The sequence below is a fragment of the Erythrolamprus reginae genome, chromosome 3, assembly GCF_031021105.1.
Source record: "Erythrolamprus reginae isolate rEryReg1 chromosome 3, rEryReg1.hap1, whole genome shotgun sequence".
NCBI lineage: Eukaryota > Metazoa > Chordata > Lepidosauria > Squamata > Dipsadidae > Erythrolamprus > Erythrolamprus reginae.
This window is the reverse complement of record NC_091952.1, coordinates 98,138,040-98,159,628: the sequence shown is the minus strand read 5'-3', so window position 1 is coordinate 98,159,628 and position 21,589 is coordinate 98,138,040. Positions and strand designations below refer to the sequence as shown.

Sequence of the window (21,589 nt, the reverse complement as noted above, 5' to 3'; positions counted from 1 at the left end):
GGCAGACCCACCCTTCCTGGCTTGTGGAGTATTATCTTTGGGAGTCCTGGGACCTGGCTGTGATCTTTGGCGTCTTGGAATTCTGGTTTGTGACTTTGAATACAGAAACCTTGGGGGGAAAAGGTGGGGGTCTTATGCTCTACAGTGGTGGGTGTGCCAGCAAGAAGTTTGCTGTATTGTCTGGACATCAGGACTCTGCTGTAAAGTCTCCTAGCCTGCCTGTTGGGAAGAACAGGTTTTTCTCTGTGTTTATTTTTCAAGCTATAAAGTACTTTTGCTTTTACAAGCGTGTCTGGCTGTTTTTTCCAGTTGGTGTTGAGGTCTGGGGGAACCCAGACAGAACAGAACCTTGCATCCTTCTTGTTTCTCAGGCATTTAAAGAATCAATGAACTCTTAATTTTCTAATATTGATGCAAATGGCTTTGCTTTTTTCCTTTGTCATAGCATTAATAATTTATACAGATAGAATTGTAATTAAATAATTATAATTTTGAAAGAGTTCACCATTTTAACTGCTGCCGTTCATTCAATTCAATATTTAAATACTTCTTATTCCAGATAATTCCTTTTCTTTCTTCTTTTTACTCCAAACTGGAAAAAAGTTTTTGTTACTGCAATATTTATGCCTAGATAATTGCAATGTGTTTAAAGTTATGTCTCTCCGTATGTGTTAGGATGAATCCCAGCGGCTGATCAGGTCCCACAGAGTTGGCCTTCTCCAGGTCCCGTCAACCAGACAATGTCGTCTGGCGGGGCCAAGGGAAAGAGCCTTCTCGGTGGTGGCCCCGTTCCCCTGGAACCAGCTCCCTCTAGAGAGTCGGACTGCCCCCATCCTCCCAGCCTTTCGCAAGAGCCTTAAGACTTATCTATGTCGCCAGGCATGGGGCAACTAGCATATGCCCCCCCTTCTGAACATTAAAAGTTATGTGTGGGTATGATTGTAATATTGAGTGTTGATTGTGTATTACTGCTTGTTTTTTAAGATAATGGGTTTTTAGCCATAGTTTTAATTTATTAGATTTGTATTTATATTGTGTTATTGTTGTTGTGAGTCTAATAAATTATTATTATTAATTATGAGTATAGAAGAACATCAATTGTGACTTTCATTTAATCTGACATTTCTGCAAATTTTGGTAATGCCATTCGGACATGTTACTGAATTGCTGGAATTTGAAAAAAGGAAATATATTGTATGTGGTCTATTCTTAATAAATGCTAAGCAGCTAAAGAACTCTTCCTTAAAATTTTAATTAATATTGTTTCTTGATTGCTTATTTGACACCTATGACAATCATTAAGTGTTGTACCTCACGGTTCTTGACAAATGTATCTTTTCTTTTATGTACACTGAGAGCATATTCACCAAAGACAAATTCCTTGCGTGGCCCATCACACTTGGCCAATAAAGAATTCTATTCTATTCTGTTCTGTTCTATTCTATTCAGGGCGCTATTGACTTGAGGTTGCAACAGGCTATGGGAAGGCCTATGCCTCTCCAGATTGACCACCAGGAAGTGGAGACAAGGTCTGGTTGTATTTTTCAGTTACAAGAAAAGTATTTTCTTAGGAAAAGAGATGGTAGCAAATACCAGTTGAAAGGCAACTAAATGTTATTCTGATTGGATAGGCAGATCTAGTACTTAACAGAATCTAATAGATTTCAGGAGGGGAAAAATCTGGCTTTAAAGCACCACCTCTTTATTAGAAACTATGCTTCTCATTCCAGGAAGTGACATCAGCTAATCGTTAGAAGTATAACATAAGATTGTTCCTTACTTCTTGATAAAATGAAAAAAACTATAGGTACACTTAAAAGTTATACTCCCTATCTAGGAATTCTTCCCTATGACTTCTTACTATAGTCTCATAGTGAAGTCTTGCCTGTTTCAATGCAGAAATAATATTTCAGGTCTAGGACATGTTTACGCAATGTTCTTGTTTGCCAGGACCTCAAATTCTGATACCATCAGAATTGAAAAAAATCCAGCAGAGGGAAAGATCACCTTAGTTTTGGGGGGGAGGAAAATAAGGAGAAAAAAAATTCTGCCTCTGCCTACCAGCATCCTTAGCCTGGTCAGCTTCAGCACATTCGTTAGCTGGTGGTGAGCGCATATGCGTGCATGCTTGCTTCGCTCGCATGCGTCTTGTTGGGGCGGCAAAGCAGCTTCAATAACACAGCTAATTGTTGGAGGGACATTGAACTCATTAAGTCTTTCCTGATATGTTTTATGCTTAAGACCTTCCACCATTTTTGTAGCCTGTCTTTGGACCTGTTCAATTTTATCAATATCTTCACACTGACATCACACTGATCGCTGTGAAAGACCAAAAACGGGGCGTACAGAGGTCTAAAATATGATGTGCAGAAGCCAAAAACGCAATGTGCAGAGGCCGCAATCAGCAGTGACGTGCTTTGGCGATCCCTGCAACCATTGTTTCTGGCAATCTCTGCAGCCAGGAAGAGAACACGGGGAGGCTGAATGGCGGGAGTTGGTAGGTGGGTGTGGCTACATTTGGAGTATAAGACACACCCAAATTTTCAACCTCATTTTCTGGGGGGCGGGAAGTGCACCATATATACCCAAAAATATGTTAATTTATCAAGAATTCACAATTATGTAGCTGCAGTAGCATCTCTGATGATCCAATTAATTCAATTAACTCACCAGTGAAATAATTTGGGTGATTTGTGCCAGTCACTGTCTCTTAGTGTTTATACCAAGCTGCTCAACAATTAATTGAAAATTTTCACTAATGTGTCCATTGTCTATTTATCCCCCTGTTATATTGGATATGACAAGGACTGTATTCTTGTTCAAAAGAACCCCTAGTCAACCCATAATAGAGCAAGAGTTGTAATATAATACTTGGCTTTTTTATATTTGTAAGGTTAATCACCCCACGCAATTTGAAAATCTGAACTATCAAGGTTTCTATTTACTATAAAAGTTACAATAAATCTGTAATTTTAAAATAACACACAATCTCACTGAATTTGATGAAATCTGCATAAGCAGTAAACCCTTCTGTAAAGACAATCTTGGCAAATTTTAGGTAAATTTACATGTGGGACAGGGTGTTCAAGATTCCTTTCTTTATAACTATTATCTGTCAAAATTGGATAAAATTTGCAGATATGGTTGGTCACTATAAAATAAAGATTGTAAACAGTCTTCTACAAGCAAGAGCTAGGCTTATAGTTCAGGGATGGCTTTTAAAAAAAGTTAACAAATCCCTCCCTCTAGTGTTTGAAGAATAATTTCTGTTAAAGCCCTGCACATTTTATTCAACAAATTACAAGGGGAGTGCATGGCTTTAGAGGTAGGCACATAAATTGCTTTTGCAGCTGGAAGCTAAAAAAAGGACTTAATGCTCATTACATCACTTTGTTCTGTAATGGAGGGCATGCAGCCAAGTTGTGTGACAACTTGAGACAAATCAAACAAATACCAGCAGGAATAATTGAACTTCTAAAAAACAAATTAAGAAATGAATGAATGGAGTAGAACAGAAAAGGAAGTTAGAGAAAGGATTGGTGTGAACTTCTAAAACAGGATGATAATAATTTAGGGCTTAGAGTTGTATTCTGTGCAGCACTCCCAGAAGAAACTGGGCAGGTTCAGAACTAATGATTAATTGATTACGTGCCATCAAGTTGTTGACAACTGTTATCAACAACATAACACTTTTTCTATGAGGATCTATCCCTAATCTTTTCTGTCAAGTCTCTCAACAGTATGCTCATCACCACTGCAACTGAATCCACCTGTCTTGCTTCTGGTCATCCTCGTCTCTTTCCTTCCATCTTTCCCAACATTGAAGCTTTTCCCAATCTTTACATACTGTGTCCCAAAGTGTCTGGATTGCAATGGATTAAATATCTGAATACCTTGATTTCCTTGATTTCAGATATACCTTGATTTCCTCTAAATCATGTTGAAGGCCACAGGATTTGAATTGATCTGCCCGGGAAAGCACATTCAAGTTGGACATGAAGTAAACAATGGGTCGAAGCCAAGGCTAAATGGATTGGACCATCACGTGGGACCACAAGGCACTCTTGAAATTAGTTGGGGTGGCAACCACCTAAAATGAAGCCATCCTGATTTTATATAACCATACATGACCACAAATCAGCTATCCCATCGTAGATTCAAGCCAAGAGTCCAAAATTGCTTTTAATAAATAATTTAATCAGAGAAATACAGTAAAACAAGGTAGAGAGGCTTTCCAGTGTTGTCAAAAGCAGCCCATGGTTGTGGGTCAGAGCTGAATATTGATAATCATCAAAAGGAGGAGCCTCTCCTGTCACAATCATATTCTGGGTACAAAGCTCATGAGATAACCTGGTTTTTGCAGCTATAGAGACTAGAAGATGGCTCTAAGACAGACAAAAAAGAAGATCAGTGGTGACAAACCTGGCTATGAACTCTACCATTTCAGATTGCAGCTAGAAATTGATTAACTGAATATTCCTACAAACAATCAAAACGAAGATCATTTTATCTTGTGAACGCCATGTGCATTCTAGAATAGTACATTCCAAGCCCAGGACTACCACTTCTTGAGAAGCAAGTTTTGAAAGAGAGCTGAACATAAGAGATACAGGATTATAAAGTTCAGACTGACTTGTGAAATTGCAAGTTGGAGAATTTCTCTGGTAGAAACTGAGAAGACTTTCTCCAAAAATTAAGTATTTTGAAGAAGCTATGGGAATCTGCAAACATTAGGAATTCTCAGATCTGGCCTGTTGAAAGAGCAAAAACTCCAAGATCAAAAAGCTTTCAGTGCAACCATAAGACATCTAAAATAGAACAATTAGACAGAATTGTCTACCGATACTGTGGCATGAGTGAGTTTGGCCATGTATATAATAGTGCATAAACTGATCAAGAATGGATATTTTTGTGGATGCCTGTAAAGACTCTTAAGCAACTGTAGATTTTCTGGTAAGAGATCTAACTTCTTTAAAAACTCCCGAATCATAGAATCTTTCCTTGTAAATAAAGGGTGTAGAGGGGGAGAGATAAGACTTCCACAATAGGGAATCACTTAATGCTTTAGCAATTAAGTCAAAAACCTCTGCATTTCTAGACAAATTATTAGCTTTGAATATTTTTTTTAATGTTTTTATAAACACACCCAACTTGTTATGGGTACTTTAGTACAAAATAAAGAATTTAAGATGATCCGGCGTTCTCCAATTTTTAGATAGTTTGTGGGGATGTTGGTGTTTAAAAGGTAAATCTTTATTCACAAATTGTTACCTGATACCTCCTTCCCCCTCTGCCCCGAATCTTTGTACAGAGAGATGCCAGATAACTAATTCCTATTTCTTGGTGATGGACAGAGTCCACATTGCACAATTAATCTTTGCATAAATTAAATATTCAATAGATACCAGGTTCCATTACAGAATAACCCATGGGGTTGATTTGTGCCTCCATCCACATCCAAGTCATAAAAGCACTGAGACAAGTCTCAGGTATGCTTAAAAAGCACCAGAACTGCTATGCTCTGTTCACAAGGCAAGATGCCCACCCATTCAAGGTGCCCTCGCAAGGATCTCCTCTTCTGCTACTGCCGAACTGGTCTCTGTTTCAGCACTCGAAGGGAGAGTGTCTCTGCCCACAAGAACAGTTCATTGATCCGGGCTAGGCCCAGCCCAGCAACTTTGGCACCGTTTACTTCAAGTATCTCATCCCCAACTTCTAGGAGTCCAGCATAGAGTTTAGCTGTACTGGTGTCTGCCATCTCCTGGACGTAGATACCTGTTAAGAAGAGAAAAGTAACATAAAATTGTATGTCGTGTAACAACTATGGAGTGAGTAAAATGTTTCTCCTGAAAAATCAAGAAAGTTTTAGGAAAAAAGTGAGAAACATATAACACTTTTTCACTGAACCTATGCTTATTAAACCTTCATTAATCATGCAGAACTTGCTATAGAAAAACACATGTTTCCCTGCTTTGTATGAATCCTCTTTTATGCATTTCAGCATTTTCATTCAATGATCTTTTGGATTTCTTTACAACAAAATGCTCCAAAACTGTCACTATGTTTGTGTAAGCTTGCACCAAAAATTTGGAAGCATTCCAAAACTTTTTGCCATCAAAACCACTTGAATGTTTTCCCATCAAAACCTTTTCTGCCTTCATGCTTTTACCGCTGTACTGTGCAATTTACTATTACCATTTCTACTCTTTTGATGCATTTATAAATGATTTAGATGAAGAAATAAAGAGGAACTCATCAAATTTACAGATGATACTAAGCTGGCAGGAACAGCCAACACCACAGAAGACAAACTTAGGATCCAAAAAGATCTTGACAAACTTGAACAATGGGCCGTATCCAACAAAATGAATTCTAATGTGGAGAAAAGCAAAGCTTTGCATTTAGGCAGGAAAAATCAAAGGTAAAGGTACAGATTAGGGTGCACTATATTAGCTATTTTATAGCTAGTTATGAGCAATTTATAAATGAGGACTCTAGCGGAAGAAAAAAAAATGCACTCAAAAAAACAGCACAATGGCTAAGAAAAAAAATCACCTAAATAAATTTGTTAAATCTAGTAAATAGTTATTCACGTCTTCCTGGGAGGGGTAGCTCAGAACAAGAAATTGTTTAATTGAGATGAATCTCAATTTATTTTGAATGGTTTTTTAGGATGGAGGTGTAATGGAAACAGTATATTCCTGGAATCAGAGCGCTTAATGCCAGGACAAGCTTTTGTCAACTCGGTCATAAATGTTGCAACATTCCCAGGAGCTTGCCTGGGGGAAAAAATACCCTTCAGAACACATGTTCCAAATTATTCCTGCCATTTGACCTATTTTAGACAGTCCTTCTCTTAAGAAGAAAAACAGAAAACATAAAAACATCAGAGTGAGATTCTACCATTACCAAATATTTGATTGTGCTTTGGAGCCTACTTTTAAGTAGTGCTGTACAGCAGGATATCAAAGCAGATTTGTAGCCTAGTGGAGGAACAGGTATGTAGGTGAATATTTCAAATGTATTTCTTCAGAAACAAAGAATAATAGGGAAATGACTGCAGTGAAGAAAGCAGTAATACACATGCACCAAACAATATAACTAAGTGGTTCTTGATCTATGGTCCACAAACACCTGGGGGGATCACAATGTCATTACATGGGATCCACAAAGGAGAAGAAATGTTATGATTTTAAAACTTGAGTTAAGCCTTAGAGGTCCATGGCCAAAGTCCATGACCACAAAAGGTATTAAAAATATTAACCTCTCTTTGTGGGGTTCCTCAGGGATCGGTCCTCTCACCCCTGCTGTTTAATATCTACATGAAACCACTAGGTGAGATCATCCAAGGGCACCGGGTGAGTTGCCATCAGTATGCTGATGATACTCAGCTGTATACATCTCCACCCATGTCCACTCAGTGAAGCAGTGGAAGTAATGTGCCGGTGTTTGGAGCCTGTTAGGGTCTGGATGGGCGTTAATAGGCTCAGACTCAACCCCAACAAGACAGAGTAGCTGTGAGTTTTGCCTCCCAGGGACAATACCTTCTGTCCATCCATTACCCTGGAGTCTTTGCCCATCTGAGAGAGGGTCCGCAATTTGGGCGTCCACCTCAATCCACAGCTGAGCTCAGAAGATCATCTCTCGGCTGTGGCAAGGGGGGCATTCGCATGGGTATGCGTTGTGCACCAGTTGTGGCCCTATCTGGACAGGGGGTCATTTCTCACAGCCACTCAGGCCCTTATCACCTTGAGGTTCGATTACTGCAATGCTCTCTACGTGGGGCTGCCTCTGCAGTGTTCAGAGACTACAAATTGTGCAAAATGCAGCCGCGCGAGCTATAGAGGGGCTACCAAGATCTGCCCACATTTCAACATCATTCCATGAGCTGCACTGGTTGCCAATTGGTCTCCGGGCACAATTCAAAGTGCTGGTTATGACCTATAAAGCACAATATGGCTTAGGACCAGATTACCTTCAGGACCGTCTTCTGCCTCATGTATTCCAGTGGCTGGTTAGGTCCCCCAGAGTCAGCCTTCTCCAGGTGCCATAGGCCAGACAATGTGACCTGGCGAGACCTAGGGGAAGAGCCTTCTCTGTGGTGGCCCAGGCCTTCTGGAACGCACTCCCTTCAGAGATATGTACTGGCCCCTTCCTCCCGGTCTTTCATAAAGCTCTCAAGACCTACCTCTGCCAATAGGCATGGGGGCCATGAGTGATGAAATTGCCTCCGGCCGATACTATGTATGACTGAATTGGATGTGTATGTCTGTATATGGGGTTTTTAATACTTTTTAAGTAATTAGTATAATTCTTTTGTAGTAATTTAGATTTCTTTACATATTGTTGTATTTATAATGTTATACCTCAAGAAGGGCGGCATAAAATCAAATAAATGAATAAACAAACAAATAAAATAAATAAATAAATAAATGGGGGTGCAGGGTGAAGAAAAGGTTAAGAACCACTGGTATAACTGAAACAGGCAAACCTGGTTTTGAACAACAGGGCTGCTTTTACCTTCCATTTGTGTAGCATTCCCATTTTTTGGTATGGTTCTGGTTTCCTTAGAATACACATGGTTTTTCAATTACTAAACCAAACCATAATTAACAAGGAACACATGGGATCATGTAGCCATGTCAGTGCAGATAATGCCATTTTAAAAAAATGATATGTTTTTGAGAGGATGCTGTTCGAAGTTCTGGATCTTCTTTAAAAAAATGAATCAGGTTTGCAGATTGCTTTTGCACACCTGTTTTATTGGAAAGAGTAACATCGCTGTATTGCTCTAACTCAGACAAATTATGTAAAGATAAAACTGGGCATTACAAAAACAGTACTTGGGTGCATATATCCTGTGGCTAGTTTGTGATTAGGAAGTTACCATCCTTGGTTTTGTGGGCAAAGCATTTGTAAAAGGAACAACAATATTATAATTGGCATAAGACCTGGCTGTAGAAGTCCATGAGCAAAATAAAACAAAATAACTTCCAGGTCCAGAAGAAGGTTTTAAGACTAAATTAACTTAGAACACACAGATCAATGAAGAGGCTAGACTGAAACTGGTTATTTAAGCTTGCCTCTGAATGAGCTTGTCCCTTGTTTTTCTATCTATAATATAAAAATGAAGAAGGCAAAGCGAAAGGAAAGAAAATCTATCACAAGGAAAAACCTCTCTCTGATGTTCAGAATCCTGAGCAAATTTTCCTCTGGAACATATTATAAGGAGCAGGGAATGATATATATAGGACTTGCTTTAGGCAAATGAGTTTCCAGAGATTATTGACAGTCCTTTTAGACTGGTTCTTTGGCTTGTAGTTGTGATCGAGACATAGAATTCCTATTTCAAAATCCTATGTTCAGCAAATAGTAGACACTGATAAAGAAGAACAGGCAATTCTTACTCTATGGTGTCATAGCGTGTTCACAAATGTTATGAAAATATGCCAGAGAGAAGGAATTAAACTCGGGAATTAAACCAAAAGGCCCTAAAAACACAACTTTGCTGGTAGGCCTGGGAGGGCCATTGAGTACCAACACCATGCTCCAGCCTAAATGCTGAATAATTGACGGTTGAATGTTTTCTTTAATGGAGTTTCAACTTTTGTATTTTATTTCATTGTTGTTTGCTGCCCTGAGTCCACAAGGATATAAATATATAAATATAACTAACTAACTAAATAAATAAATAGATGCAAAAGAATTTTATAAGGTTATATAATTCCAAGAATTATATAGTTCCCTTCTATCACCCAAACCAGCTGAAGGCCAAAAATAGATAAAGTATTATATATCTTGCTTCCTTTATCTGGAAAGGTACAGTGGATAAAGACAAAATATTTTGACTATTCCTTCAGTTAAATACATGGTTTCTTTATACTAAAAATATATAAAGCTAGATTTTAAATTTATAATGTTTTTGTTTCTCAAACTGAAAAATTATGGATACAAATTGTAAAATAAAGCAAATGTAAACTAGCAACCTTTCCCCATCCCACTCCCTGCAAAGAAAAAAAAGTGTACAATTTTAAAAATCATAGAGATACTCCAATACCATAGTTATAAAAAGAAAGCCAGGGGTCCACTTAGTCAAGGTTTCAGGCCATTGGTTACCAAACTCATACCTGTATCAGGACGACCATTCCCTGAAGAAACACGAAACCCAAAGTTGCCTTGTTGGGACCGCTGCAATTCTAATTGACTAGTTCCATCTGGAAAAACTGCTACCACCCGCCCAACGGTTCTGGCCAAGTTAGGGGACCCAATGTCCTCCACACTGAGGGATCTTTTATGCTGAGTCCTGGTTTTCCTAAGAATGGAGAAAATATTATCATATCATACCCCAAAAGATGTGAAATCTGAAGTATGTATAAAAAGTAGAGGATAGTTGTTGTTTCACTTATTGTCTAATCTAACTTCTTTATAACATCTTGATTTTTAATGAACAGAGTTACAGCTCACATTTTAGATGCATTTGATTGTAAAAATCAAAGTATATAGTTGTTCTAGCAATTGTGTTCTGCTTAGGGATCTCTGAGAGGCCAACTTTTTGAATTTCCAATATAATTTAATTTCAGTTGCATAACCAGCAACACAAGGAAATAAGACTTCAGTTAGCCCCTAGGCTTCACATTCTCAAATACTCTGATATATACTTCAAGAGTGGGGAAAATATATATTAAGACACACCTTTTCAGACAAATCCACATATGGATTTGTTCAGACATAATGCATGTTCACATTGAATTATGTAGCATTACATAATTTTCTTCTTCCCAGCTTTTTCTCATAAAGCAATCTTAATGTCTGATATGGATGCTATAATTATGACAGAGCAAAATAAAGCAATTTCACTCTGTTTATGAAAACTGATAATTTCCTATAAATCAAAATTAGTATTAATAATTCAAGATTCACTTTGAATTCACAAAGTTACTATTAAATAGTACAATATTACTGTTAAAATGTAAGATTTAGATGTAATGAACTTGAACTTGAAAATTAAACAACAGTTTCCATAACCTTATTTACATCTGCATCAGAAATTAAGCACAGCACCCCACATTCTGTGCATAGAACACTAGACCATAGGTTAATGTTAAGGTCAGGTATAGAAACATAGAAACATAGAAGACTGACGGCAGAAAAAGACCTCATGGTCTATCTAGTCTGCCCTTATACTATTTTCTGTATTTTATCTTAGGATGGATATATGTTTATCCCAGGCATGCTTAAATTCAGTTACTGTGGATTTACCAACCACGTCTGCTGGAAGTTTGTTCCAAGGATCTACTACTCTTTCAGTAAAATAATATTTTCTCATGTTGCTTTTGATCTTTCCCCCAAATAACTTCAGATTGTGCCCCCTTGTTCTTGTGTTCACTTTCCTATTAAAAACACTTCCCTCCTGGACCTTATTTAACCCTTTAACATATTTAAATGTTTCGATCATGTCCCCCCTTTTCCTTCTGTCCTCCAAACTATACAGATTGAGTTCATGAAGTATGGATTAATTCTGTGCATTAAAATGAAAACAAGATGAAGCTGACTTTATGACAAATCGCATACAATAGAAATCTAACTACTGTATTTAAAAACTCTGAATTTCTCCTGCGAAACAGCAGTTAGGGACAGGATTGGATCTGGATTCATGTCTCTTTCAGAAAAGCTAGCCACTGTTAATCAAATACAGAAAGATCCTGCAGGATGCAAACAGAGGTGAGTTGCTGCAGTCAGTGTCTAAAAACAGATTAAGTGATTATTTATTTATTAGATTTGTATGCCGCCCCTCTCCGCAGACTCTGGGAGGCATACAATTATCCACCATCCAACACATAAAAAGAACCATTTAGGACAGCGGTCCCCAAACTACAGCCCGGGGGCCGGATGCGGCCCGCTGAGGTCTTTTAACCGGCCCGCGACAGCACACGAGATTTTACCGATCAATATAATAAGAGGGGAAAATAGAGAGGGAGAGAGAAATGAAGAGGAGAGATAGAAAGGGAGAGAGAGAAAGGGAAAAATAGAGAGAGGGGGAGAGAGAGAAAGTGTGAGAGATACAAAGAGGGAGAGTTAGAAAGAGAGTGAGTGAGAGAGAGAGAAGAGAGAGAGAAAGAAAGAGAAAGAGGGAGAGAGAAAGGAAGAGGGAGAGATGGAAAGAGAGAGAGAGAAAGAACGAGGGAGAGGAAAATGAAACAAATGAAAGAAAAGGAAGAGGGAAGAGAGAAGTGGAGAGGAAGGAGGGAAGGAAGGAAGGAAGGAAGGAAGGAGAAATGGAGTTTGCTGATTTAAGTTTAAATTTACTTGTTCATAAAGAAGTATAAATTACTTTATTACTTAATTATTAATTACTTAATTACTTATTACTTCTTCTTTATTTTAAATATTGTATTTGTTCCCATTTTGTTTTTTACTTTAAATAAGGTATGTGCAGTGTGCTTAGGGATTTGTTCATAGGTTTTTTTAATAGTCCGGCCCTCCAACAGTCTGAGGGACAGTGAACTGGCCCCCTGTGTAAAAAGTTTGGGGACCCCTGATTTAGGATATGATCACAATAGTCACCTGACATATTCCAACTCTCACCTGTTAGAAGAAGTTTCTTCATCCTTAAATTCCTCCACCATGTAAACATTGGACCGATTATTCTTGCCCAAAAAAGAATGCAGATTTTGAACAGAAGAGGCTTTCCTTGGTTTGCAGAAAGATGACACCTAGTGGGAAGAAATACTGAAAATCAGAAAGAGTATTGAAGAATCAAACTGCAGATGTATTGGACAAAGAGGAATAAAGTTTTCTGACCGCAAGCTTGGATTATCTTTATCCTTCTGGAAACCAAAATAAGTAAAAACAAAACAAAAAAGAGGAGTGGCAATGTTACTAGATTTGCTTTCATTAAGTTAACTTATTAAACATGTTTCAAAAATCTAAATTCTGATGCTTCAAGAGTTGCGCATTGTCACAGCATAATCACGTTATTAAATATTATGTACATGCACTTATGAAATTTTTACTTTTGCTAAATAGTAGATATTTAGTAGGGATCAATAACTCAGTGGTTTTTTTCACATTTTATAATAATTTTAATCAGATATTATATTATGCAAATTATCTAACACAAAGCATGAAAGAAATAAAAACTGCAATAAAGAAAAATAAAATGAGAACGAATAAAAAATAACTTCCCCCTTTGTCTCAGCATGTACAAACAATTTTAACAACTTATCAACATCTCTTAAAATAGAACACTCTTCATCCCATATCTCATTTTATTTGTTACAAACAAATCTTTAAAACCTCACCACCCATTGTAATCAGCAGATGTCTATTAAGGATTACCCAAAATAATACCCTATTTATTATAACCTTGATTTCTTCCTTTTAAGTTATGTCTATTTTTCTACAATAATTCAAAACCCCCAAACTCATCATTCAAATCTAGAATACACTAAAGACACCAAATAATATAACTGTTTTAATCTTAATCAGATAAATTTAAAATGCATCCAATAACATTTCTCCCATATAACCTTTAACTGTAAACAAAACCTTAAAACAGTGGTGGTGGACCTTTTTGTCCTCGAGTGCCAAAAGAGCGTGGGCGTGCAACATCACGCATGTGCGAGTGCCCACACCCATAATTCAATGCCCAGGGAGGACATTAGCCTCTGGAGGCTGGAAATGGCCTGTTTCCCAACTTCTGGTAGGCCCAGTAGGTTTGTGTTTAACCATCCTCAGGCTCCAAAGGTTTCCCTGGAGCTGGGGGAGAGTAAAGATGACCTCCCCTATCCCCCTGGAGGATCTCTGGAAGCCAAAAATGCCCTTCAAGAGCCTCTGTGCCAAAAGCCAAAAATCAGCACACACATTCATGGAGCTGAACAAGGCAATGGCTCGCGTGCCAGCAGGTATGGCTCCACATGCCACCTTTGGCACCCATGCCATAGGTTCGTCATCACTGCCTTAATACATCATTATCAGGTCCTGGTCAGAAAAATAAAAATTCATTAAAATTTCCAGGAATAGTAACCAATCTATTTTAACCCTGATCAGATAAACCAGTACCACTTTTATACAGTGCCACTAGAACAGCCTAACAAATCACATCAATGTAATCCAGCAAACAACCATAAATTTGTCTATTCTTCCCTTTTCATTTGCCAATTGAAGTATTTTTCCTACTTGGTAATTCTGAGTATTATTGTTTTGACATACAAAACTTCAGCAGCACTTTAATAATCCTTAGAGATTAAAACATTTCCTATTGGAGTGGATTCTTGCTGTGCCTTATATGCCCATGTATTTATTCATGGTCAGCTAGGCTTGGAAAATGAAATGAGTTCATTTTCTGTAAAATTCATTTGATTTGATAGAAAAAAAATAACTGAATTCCAGTGTTTGAGATTTGAAAAGCAGGAACTACAGAAAAGTAGAGTATCAATATATGTAATGTTTGAATCAGTGAATAACTAGGACTGTTGGGCTTCATCATTGCCTCAAAGAACAGGAAGCATTACAAACTAAGATGCTCTAAATAGGATGGATTTCAATGGTGTCATCATATTGTAAAAAATGAAATGGCTTTCTAGATGCTTACTGGGCTTACAGGTGGACTTCAGGGTTTAAAATGTTTAAACATGCATGATGCTGTTTAATGCTAAATACATTGAATAACAAAAACAGTTTTATTGATAATATATCATCACTGTAAGGCTAATATTTTTCTGGAAAATAGTTTTAAATTTGTACCATAAAAATTAAGCTAGTTTACTGCTATTTAATTCATAAAACAGGTGGGCAATTAATATTCCTAGAGGGACACGTGAGAAACACAGATTGTTGTGAATGACCACCTCCAGTGCCCGGCCCCTGAAGCCATGCTGCCCCCTCCAGCGATGCTGTCCAAAGCCCCAACTCCTGCCACTAATGCTGCCAATACCATGGGCTGGACTGGGACCAGCCATGGGTCAGATAAGGTCCACAGGCTGTAAAATTCTAGGTCTGTCATAAAATTTAATCAAAACACGATTTCAACTCACCCTCTGCAAAGATTGTAAAGAAGGTACTTTCTTCATTTTTGGAGAACAAATGATATCTGGACCAGTTTCTATATTGGGCTTGTCAGTTCCTGATTCTAGCATAGAAATCTGTTCCACGCTATAACATCGGGATTTGCCCAATCTTTGTTTGGTGCTCTGAGTCAGAGTGGTGAAGAATTTTTTAAAACCTGATGTAGAAGAGACTTCTTTCTTGGTGGATTGCTGTTTCTTTGGCTGCGAGTAGACTTCTAAGTGTTTGCTGAAAAGCAAAACAACCCGCCAAGAGAATTATAAAAATCAAAAGTACCTTCAACTTTATTTACAATTTGGAGTGCCCCAATGAATTAGTTTGGTGTAGCAGTTAGTAGGCATCACACTAGAAACTAGGAGAGATTTTAAGTTTCAATTCTGCCTTAGGCGACTTTGGGCCAGTCAGTCTCTCTCAGCCTTAGGAAAAAGGCAACAGGCAATCACTTCCAAAAATCTTGCCTGACTTGAAGGCACACATAAAAACCCAAGGACAATAAATGATAAAAGGATTTTGAAAGGATTTACAAATATACAAACTAGACACATTTACCTATATTGTCAAATTAACCACATTAATACCCAAGGAACAGAGAAACTACTATTATAACTATATTCCACAATTCTAATCTAAAAAACCCTTCTCTAGCTAATATTATTTTATTTTATTTTATTTATACCCAACTTTTGCTTTGTTTTTTTTTAAAGTATAGAGAAAAATTCTTTAAGTGGAGAATTGTAGCTTATTTTTCTGTGAAGTTTACTTTTTGAGTAATTAAATTTTTCCTCTTACTATGACTAGGATTTTTCCATTTCAAACTGCAGACCTAGAATTGCATATATGAGGTATTGAAAAGTGTAAGGGCATTGGTCTCTAATCTTATCACTATTTTGACTAAGTGAAACAGAGCAGCTGTACTCTACTGTATCTCTAGTAAACAAGGGAGCTTCACAAATCTGGATTCCACGGAAGAGTTGCAATCAGGAAACCTCTGCTCTCAAAGACAAATGTTTTAAAGCATTTAGAGTGGTGCAGAAACCACCAGAAATGGTCCCTCGGGCAGTGGCAAAATGTGATTTTCTCTGACGAATAATCATTTACCCTTTTTCCGACCTCCGACCGTGTTTACGTCTGGAGACAGCCAAAAGAATCATTTCATCCAGACTGCCTTCTCCCAACCGTCAAACATGGCAGGGGTTCAGTGATGATCTGGGGTGCTATTTCTTGGTAATCCGCCGGGCCAATGATTTCCCTTCATGGAAGAATTAACAGCCATCACTATTTAGGAATTTCGGCTGACCAAATTCATCCTATGGTTCAAGAACTGTTTCCAGAGGGGGATGCCATCTTTCAAGATGATAATGCACCAATCCATAGAGCAAGAAGTGTTAAAGAATGGCACGAGGAACATTCTAATGAAGTTCAGCATCTCATCTGGCCACCACAATCACCAGACCTCAATGTTATTGAGCATTTATGGTCGATTTTAGAGATTCAAGTAAGAAGTCGATTTCCACCACCATAATCTCCAAAAGAACTGGAGGGTGCTTTAACTGAAGAATGGGCTAAAATTCCTTTGGAAACAACTCACAATTTTTATGAATCAATGCCTCGGAGAATTGAGGCTGTATTTGCCGTAAAATGTGGACCAACACCATATTAAAAGATATTTTGATGATTTTTCAAGGTGTTTCCGGTTTTTTGTCCACCCCCTGGAGGTCAAGGATAGAGGTATACCCCAAAGAGCTTACAATGTAAGCAGCTTGAAAATAAGAAGCGATTGAAATTCTGAATGAGCAGAGAATGTAAATTTCCCAAATTTATGTTTTATGTTTTTCTTTGTTTTGTTTGTCATTGTTATGTTTGTGTGTACAGTATATAAAAAATAATAAATATATATAATAAAGAAAATAGGAAAAAGCGAAAGAAATAAAACAAGGTATTATCAATAAATGAATATGCTTCACTCAGAAATTTGAAGGTAAAGAGACAGAGAAAGGGGTACAACATCAAACAGATATTTTGAAAGAGTTTAAGCTTTAACTGGGGCTCTTTTTTATATAAGTGATATCTCATTTATTCTGGTACATCACTGTGATCTTTGAAGTAGGAAGGAGTAAAAAGCCCAAATAGCCCAGGAAAGCTTTAATATACTGTTCTTTCTATTTGCTCCTGTTATAGCAATCTTTCCGCTTTCTGACAATCCAACGTTGCATTCAATCCAATGAGAGCTGAAAACCAAGTAGATCCAACTGATATCTGTAACTGCTACATAGTGCTATTAGTTAACATGACAAATGACTTGCAAACCCAATAAATAAATGAATAAATAATAATAAATGTGTTTCTTTATATCACCCTGCCCGAATTCTGTTTCTTTAATTCTTGAAAACTCAGATTTGATCATTCCCGTCTATATATAGTACTGTACTTTTCTCAGATTTGTAAATCGGTTCTTATAAAATATTTCCTAAATATCACATTTTTCGGTGTATAAGACGCACCAGTGTATAAGACGCAACTAGATTTTAGAGGGGGAAACCAAGGAAAAAAGTATTCTGAACCAAATGGTGTAGTATTACTGTATATTGTTTAGTAAATACGGTAGCTACTTCTATAAAGATACGTGACACTATGTCATGGATGAACAGAGCAAAACTGTCCCCAAAGACAAGAGTTTATTCTCTGCCTTCTGTAAGAGAAAATTATAGACACTTAGCCATCAGAGTGACAACACTTAAGAGTCATCACTGGCGTAAGAGATGCTATTGAGAGTCAAACTTCACCCTTTCATCCCTGGTTAGTAAAGAAATGACAACTGTTCAACCAAATTGTACAAACACTGACCAGAAAGAAATAAGCACATTATATTAAATTATGCTTTTTAATAAAAAATATAGAACGTTGTGCCTTTTGTGTACAAAATACTTTTTGTCCAGCACAAAGCCATCTGGAACATGTCAGGCAGTTGCCATAAACCTGACTTCAAGGCACACACACACACACCAAAAAAAAAAAGGGGGGTGAGGGGGAGAAAACAAAATAGGCGTTGATTGCTTACCTGAACGCCTCTTCTCGTACGGTGAGCGGGTACAGCAGTCACATGGGTTGCTCATGTCCAATCCGGTGGAACTGAGCCTAGTGTTAAAAAAGCTTGCCGGATCCGCCCCTTCCCCAGAATTCGCGAATCCATAGACTAGGCTCAGCTGTGAAGCTCTGTAGTGTTCAACTCTCATAGTTAGAGGAAGAAAGTTATAGGAAAGTAAAGAAGACACATACAAGGGCGGGAAGTGACTGCTGTACCCGCTCACCGTACGAGAAGAGGCGTTCAGGTAAGCAATCAACGCCTATTCTCCGTACTGAAGGAGCGGGTCCAGCAGTCACATGGGACATACCCAATAGATGGTCCCTAGGGTGGGATTAGATTGCTATCGTGAGAGATAACGGATTGGAGTACCCTTCTGCCGAAGGCAGCGTCCGCTGAAGCGTATGAATCAATCTTGTAGTGCCTGATGAAGGAATTTGGCGAGGCCCAAGTGGCTGCTTTGCAGACCTCCTCCAACGGGGCTTGAGTTGCCCAAGCGGCCGAAGTGGCTGCGCTCCTGGTGGAATGCGCTGTGATGTTCCTTGGAACTGAGAGGGAGGCCGACTCATAGGCCTTAGATATAGTCCCTCTGATCCAACGGCCTATCACTGTTGAAGACACTTTGGCACCCATGACTCTGGGGTGATAGGCTATAAAAAGTGCTTCTGACCTCCGAAAGGGTCCTGTGCGTTGGATGTAGATTCTCAGCGCTCTAATGAGATCCAGGGTGTGCCATCTAATTGCCAAGGGATGGTCTCGTTGGAGGCAGAAGGAAGGTAGGACAATATCCTGAGTTCTGTGGAACATGGAACTGACCTTGGGTAAGAAGGTGGGGTCCAGTCGCAAGACTACCTTGTCCTGATGGAATTGACAAAGGTCCTGTCTGATTGAGAGGGCAGCCAGCTCCGAAATGCGTCGGGCAGAGGTAATAGCCACCAGAAATGCTACTTTAAAGGATAGGTATCTGAGGGATGCCGATTTTAGGGGTTCGTATGGTGCCTGCGTGAGGGAGTGGAGAACCCGTGGCAAATCCCAGGATGGATACCTGTGGACCTTGGAAGGTCTAAGGTTGGCTATGCCCTTGAGGAATTCCTGAACCTCTGGGAAGGATCGGAGAGGCTGTCTGCGGGGGCCCCCCAGGACAGAGGAAATTGCCGCCAGATGACGCCGGAGGGTGCTGGTGGAGAGTCCTTTATGGAAACCTTGCATAAGGAAGGAAATGATTCTGTGTATGGGAATGCACAGGGGAGAAAGGCCTTCCTGTAGACACCACTGGTGAAACTTGGACCACGTGTGGTCGTAGATTCGATTGGTCGAACCCCTTCTGGCCTTTAAAATGACCTCCACTGTATCGGGGTCGTGACCACGCAGTTCTAAGTCTCTCCTGATAACAGCCAGGCGGTGAGGTGGAACCACTCCGGGTCTGGATGGAATGAGGCCCCCTGCCGCAGCATATCCCCCGAAACGGGGAGTCGCCAAGGGTCCTGGACGGACAACTGTTGGAGATCCGCGAACCAAGGCCGGCGGGGCCAATGAGGGGCGATTAAGATTACTCGGGCCCTCTCGGTGAGGACCTTGTGAATCACATCCGGGAGAATTGGAATTGGAGGGAATGCGTAGAGTAGGCCTGGAGGCCATGGGCTCCGGAGGGCATTGATTGCTTCCGCTCCCGGGGATGGAAATCTGGAAAAGAAGCGAGGGAGTTGGGCGTTCGCATTGGTCGCGAAGAGATCCAGGACTGGTAGGCCGAATCTGAGGCTGATTTGATGGAACAGGTCCTGATGGAGGTTCCACTCTCCTGGGTCTATCGTTGCTCGAGATAGCCAATCCGCCTGGACGTTGAGGCTCCCCGAGATGTGGTCGGCTAGGAGCGACCGAAGATGTTTTTCCGCCCAAAGGCCTAACTTGAGGGCCTCCCTCATGAGGGCTTTTGATCTCGTGCCCCCCTGTCTGCAGATATGGCTTTTTGTGGCAATGTTGTCGGTGAGAATGAGAACGTGCCGGTTGGGAATGCGAGGAGAGAAATGCTTCAGGGCCAGGAAAACGGCTCTTAACTCTAGCCAATTGATTGGCTTGGAAGCTTCCTCCGGGGACCACGTGCCCTGGGCTATCATCCCCTGGGCGTGGGCGCCCCATCCCGATAGACTGGCATCTGTGGTGATGACAAATTGATCCGGGCACCTGAACGGGGATCCTTTGTCCATGGCCGGAGACTTCCACCACTTGAAGGATCTGCGAACCATTGGAGGGATGACAATGCGACGATTTGAGTTGCTGTGCCCCGATCTCTGAAAGGGTAATAGGAGCCACTGTAGTTCCCTAGCATGAAGGCGAGCCCAGGGAATGATGCCTATGCATGACACCATCTTCCCCAAAAGGGAAGACAGGGATACTATGGATACTGAAGGTTTAGATAGAATGCAAGAAATTAACTCCCCTATACTGAATTTTCTCTCGGGAGAGAGAAAGACCTGGGAGGATTCTGAATTAATAATGGACCCCAGGTGTAAAATAGATGTGGAAGGTTGGAGATGACTTTTATCAAAGTTGATGGAAAATCCATGGTCCTGAAGGACTGACATGGTGACAGAAAGGTCTGTTTTCACTTTCTCTAGGGAGTTCCCATGAATCAAAATATCATCAAGATAACATAAAATGTGAATGGGAGACGCCCGGATATAGGCCGCCAGGGACCCCAAGAGCTTTGTAAAAACCCGAGGGGCCGAGGAAAGGCCAAATGGCATCGCCCTATACTGGAAATGCCTGCCTTGAAAGGAGAAACGCAAAAATTTTCTGTGGCATTTGGCTATAGGAATGTGGAGGTAAGCCTCAGTAAGGTCTAAAGAGACCATGAAATCTCCCGTGTGGATGGCGGCCAAAATAGATGATAAGGAGTGCATCTTAAACTTCCTATATTTGATGAATAGGTTCAGCTTCTTTAAATCCAAAATAGCTCTCCAACCTCCGGAGGATTTTGGAACCATAAATAGGATGGAGTAAAAACCTAGACCCTTCTGGCCGGGAGGAACCGGTTGGATGGCTCTGATGGACAATAAGTGGGAAATGGCCTCCTCCATACGGTTACAATCTGAGGAGGACCTGGGAGAAGGGCAGGAAATGAAACGTTTCGGGGGGGGGGAGAGATAAATTCTAAAAGAAGGCCTGTTTGAACAGTGTCAATGACCCAGGGGTCCTTGGAGGTGAGACGCCAATTAGAGGCGAAATGGGCCAGGCGACCACCTATGGGAATTGAGGAAAAATTACCATCTAGGTTTCTTTGAAGCCCTGTTAGAGGACGCTCCCCTTTGGAAGCGAAACCCTCTGCCCCTGGAGTTCCTACCTTGGGAACGAAAACGGGGGGAATACTGACCTGGAGATCTCTGATAGGAAGCCGCTTGGTCTTGCTGACGCCCTGGGCGACGAAAGGACTGCGTTTTGGTA

General features: G+C 39.9%; 1 protein-coding gene across 1 annotated transcript in view; it reads right to left on the bottom strand.

The window, feature by feature from the left end:
• Positions 1 to 4,176: 4,176 nt before the first annotated feature.
• The window catches only part of KIAA1614 (KIAA1614 ortholog), a 46,547-nt gene continuing 29,134 nt past the window's right edge, over positions 4,177 to 21,589 (bottom strand). The window contains exons 7-10 of the mRNA XM_070746279.1: positions 15,036 to 15,294; positions 12,586 to 12,713; positions 10,128 to 10,312; positions 4,177 to 5,775 (exon numbers count right to left, since the gene is read on the bottom strand). Of these exons, the coding sequence (XP_070602380.1) occupies positions 5,582 to 5,775; positions 10,128 to 10,312; positions 12,586 to 12,713; positions 15,036 to 15,294 (766 nt within the window). The 3' untranslated portion in view covers positions 4,177 to 5,581. The remainder of the gene's footprint in view (positions 5,776 to 10,127; positions 10,313 to 12,585; positions 12,714 to 15,035; positions 15,295 to 21,589) is intronic.